This window comes from Macadamia integrifolia, chromosome 3 (genome assembly GCF_013358625.1).
Source record: "Macadamia integrifolia cultivar HAES 741 chromosome 3, SCU_Mint_v3, whole genome shotgun sequence".
In the NCBI taxonomy this organism is placed as follows: Eukaryota; Viridiplantae; Streptophyta; class Magnoliopsida; order Proteales; family Proteaceae; genus Macadamia; species Macadamia integrifolia.
The window spans coordinates 23,107,174-23,111,278 of record NC_056559.1 but is presented as its reverse complement, the minus strand read 5'-3'; the positions used below and the strand labels follow the sequence as shown (position 1 = coordinate 23,111,278).

The 4,105-nt window shown below is 40.2% G+C and overlaps 1 protein-coding gene across 1 annotated transcript; it reads left to right on the top strand.

The window, feature by feature from the left end:
- Positions 1 to 224: 224 nt before the first annotated feature.
- On the top strand, positions 225 to 3,156 carry LOC122073071 (cytochrome P450 81Q32-like). The gene is made up of 2 exons (XM_042637578.1): positions 225 to 1,267; positions 2,340 to 3,156. The coding sequence occupies exons 1-2, from the start codon at positions 362 to 364 to the stop codon at positions 3,027 to 3,029; spliced, it is 1,596 nt and encodes a 531-aa protein (XP_042493512.1). The 5' UTR covers positions 225 to 361; the 3' UTR covers positions 3,030 to 3,156.
- Positions 3,157 to 4,105: the final 949 nt, after the last annotated feature.

Sequence of the window (4,105 nt, the reverse complement as noted above, 5' to 3'; positions counted from 1 at the left end):
AATTGAATTATAAATTGATCTCCTGACTGTGCAATTAAAAGGTGTATATTGCTATTTATTGACTGGGAAATTAGCATGAGTCTTAAGGGCAACATAGAAGATTATAAACAGACACCTGTAGTCCTAGTCCTCAAAAGGAGTTCTTCCCAAGCAGCAAATTTTGACTGGGGACTATTAAAGGGTATGTAGAGAGAGAACACATAGAGTCCATGTGAGGGTCTCCCTTTGACTAAGGTGCAGGAGTTCAGCTATTGAAAATCAACATCCCAATAATAATTGAAGATAAATATGAACAGAAATTCCACTTCCATTTATATTTGATAATTGAAAGACACAGTAGAGGTGATTGAATTCACTAACCATGGAACAACTCTGGTTCTCTGTGATCCTCTTCTTATTCATCCTTTTTATCTCTGTCAATTTCTTGCTACATAAACTAAAAAAGCATAATAAGAACTTACCACCAAGCCCATTTGCCTTTCCGATCATCGGCCATCTCCATCTCATCAAAGAACCTCTCCACCGATCCCTTCACCATCTTTCCGACCAATATGGTCCAATCCTCTATCTTCACTTCGGATCCCGCCCCGTTCTTCTACTCACATCTCCGTCAGCCGTCGAGGAATGCTTCACCAAGAACGATATCATATTTGCAAATCGACCCCAACTTCTGGTAGGGAGGCACTTGTACAACTACACTTCACTTGGGGCCGCTTCTTATGGATTCCATTGGCGGAACCTCCGCCGCCTTTCTACAATCGAGCTCTTCTCCTCCACCCGCCTGAACATCTTTTCAGATCTCCGACGAGAAGAAGTGAGATTGCTACTTAAGGATCTGTACAGAGTTTCAAGTGAGGATTTTGTCAAAGTGGAAATGAAATCAAGGTTGTCAGATCTTTCATTTAATGTTATAATGAGAATGATCTCAGGGAAACAGTACTGTAAAGATGAGAAGGGTTTGGAAGAAGCTAAAGAGTTCCAAAGAATTATAAGTGAGATTTTTGAAGTTAGTGGGATACCCAATTTGGGTGATTTCTTTCCGGGTTTGAGTTGGGTTGATTGTCGTGGATTGGAGAAGAGGATGAAAGGCTTACAAAGGAAAGCAGATGTGTTGTTGCAGAGTTTGATTGACAAGAATCGGAAGAGCCATGATTATAGTTGTTTTGCAGAGGAAGGAGATATGAAAACGATGATGGATGTTCTTCTTTCGCTTCAACAAAGGGAGCCAGACTACTACACTGACGAAATCATTAAAAGCTTCCTGTTGGTAAGAGCAATTTTACTTATTTACTTCTGTTTTCATCTGCAACCTTCCGAAATCAAGGTTTTGAGTAAATTGAGAATTGAGAAGGGATCGATCTGCTTCGGAATTATGGCCAGATCTTAGAAATTGGAAATTGGGAAAACGAAGGGGTTTTCCGTCTGCCAGCGTTCCCTGTTTTCTCCTTCCCAGAGTGGTTCTAAACTCGGATCGGAACGGTCAGTATCCGCTGAATCGGAATGATATCGGCTTTCAAATCTCCGATCTGACCTTCCCGATCTTAATACACATGTATGATCCAATGATAACATCTAAAAAAAAAAATTGATTTATTAAACAAAAAATGGTAAATGTTGTATGGAAAGACGGTGGTCCCACTAGTCGGTTAGTCGGCCGTGAGGGTTGCAAGGGATGTTAAGCCCCTGTATAACGGTGGTTGCTCATATTTTTTGTTTGAGGGCAATTTTGTACTTTTTTGATTAGGGTTTTTTTGTTATATATTTGTACCAAGGGTTTTTAAGTTTCTTTCCCTGTAATGCAAACAATACTGAAAGGTGTGAGGACGAGTGTTGTAACCCTTTTCTCCATTGATAGTGTAGCATGATCTCATCTCAATGAAGATGTAGACAATCTTACCGAACCTTGTAAACTTATATATTATTTATTCTTATTTTTTTATTATCTTTTGCATCGTTTTAGGGTTAAGTTTCTACATGTGTCCAATAGAATCCAATTCAAGCTGCTTCATATTGGTATTAAGATAATATCCATCTTATTGATCCCATGATTGTTCCCTTGTTTCAAAGCCTTGCTCCCCATACAAGGGAGCATGGTTTGGACACCACAGGTTCATCCACTAGAAGGCTTTATCAATAAAAAGGTTTCTAAAATAAAATGAAGGAAATAGGAGATACCATATGGTGAAATGCGACTGCTACAAATAGTTGACCCTGGTTTCTAACATTTTGTTTTTGTTTGTTCTTTTTAATGATTAAGTCCTCTTAGCATTGTTGTTTTAGTTGAATGTGGGACTGCATGAATGCATGGATAACTACTGTATGTATAATATGTACTTTAGGGACTGATTGTGGCCGGAACCGACACATCGGCGACGACATTAGAATGGGCGATGTCGCTTCTCCTTAACCATCCGGAGGTGTTATGCAAGGTTAAAGCCGAGGTAGATGATGTTATATTACACGATCAGGATTTAGATCTTTTCCAACGTGAAAGAGAGCCCAGTCACATCCCACGACCAGAAGCACCGCACTCGTCATTGATTGATGAACAACAGCAACTCCCTAAGCTGAAGTACCTCCAATGTGTGATCAACGAGTCATTGCGTTTGTTTCCACCGGCCCCACTTCTGGTGCCACATGAGTCATCCAAGGACTGCACTGTTGGAGGGTTTGATGTCCCAAGTGGTACAATCCTACTTGTCAATATATGGTCTATTCATAGAGACAATAAGTTGTGGGAGGACCCTACAAGTTTTAAGCCTGAGAGGTTTATTGAAGAAGAAAGGAAGCTGCCGATGATGATCCCATTTGGGATGGGAAGGAGGGGATGCCCTGCCGCTGGGTTGGCCAATCGTGTGGTAGGGCTGGCTCTTGGGACACTAATTCAATGCTTTGAGTGGGAAAGAGTTAGAGAAGAGGAAGTAGTAGATCTCACAGAAGGGCCAGGGCTCACTGCACCAAAAGCCAAGCCCTTGGAAGCTATGTGCAAAGTATGCCCAACCATGATTAATGTCCTTTCCAAACTCTGAAGTTTTTTTTTTTGGTGTGATTATGGGAATTAAGATCTAGAAACTTGTCTTTGCAGTACACCCTATCTGTTTGATGTTTATCTATTGCCACTACAAATTTTAGTGAATGATCTCTTTTCGAAGAAAGAGGGGTGCAATTTTTTTTTGGGTAAAAGAACAGTACTATATATATATATAGTACATTTTTTTTTTGGTAAAATAATAGTACAAATTTTTAAACCTCTAGAAAATAGATTTTTTTTTTTTTTTTTTTTTAAATTTTTGGGTGCACGACCCACATTGCGGCCATAGAGAGGCCCGCTACAAGCCAGATAATAAGAGAATTCCGGGGTTTTGGTATGAGTCATAAACTCAGACGTCCTATGTTCGACTCCCATTAGGCACATCTTAGGCTACTCACACGGGGCGTTTAGTATTGTTCACTGTTTTTAGTGAAAGTTGAATGGTTTTCATTCAACCCCGGTATGACCTGACCATGTGGTTGTGGGATCAGTATGGGCCTGCGAGACTAATCAGGCTAAAGACTTGGATACCCGTCATTAGCACAAAAAAAAAAATAAATAAATAAAAAAAGAGAGAACCCCAGGGTCAGCAAGGTGCCACTAAGGCTACACTTATTAATAACGACTAACCAACTACTATATTTAAAAAAGGTAGGGGTAGGAGGGTCAAACCAATGATCTTTCCTTGGGCTTTTTTCTTTTTTTTTGGGGGGTGAATAATCTTTCCCTGGGCTTACACTAGAGCCCAACTGCGTTAGAAGCTCATCCCCTCAGAAAATAAACATTTTTTTTTTGGTAATGAAAAAGGGTGGTCCATGGCAGTGATCATAGCCCCCAGGACAAGCCGCCGTACGTCAAGCAGCGCTTTCATAGGACCAATGGGTGATAGTGGGCATGCCAAGACTCGAACTCACAACTAGCCGACTCGAACGGTGATGGGTTGAGGGCATTTTCACCACTAGGCTACCAACCCCATTGGTTCAGAAAATAGACTTAAGACTATAAAGTAATAGAACTTTCATACTTCTAATTTTTAAATAATATTGTAGTCTCTTTTATTTTTTTTCCTACTAG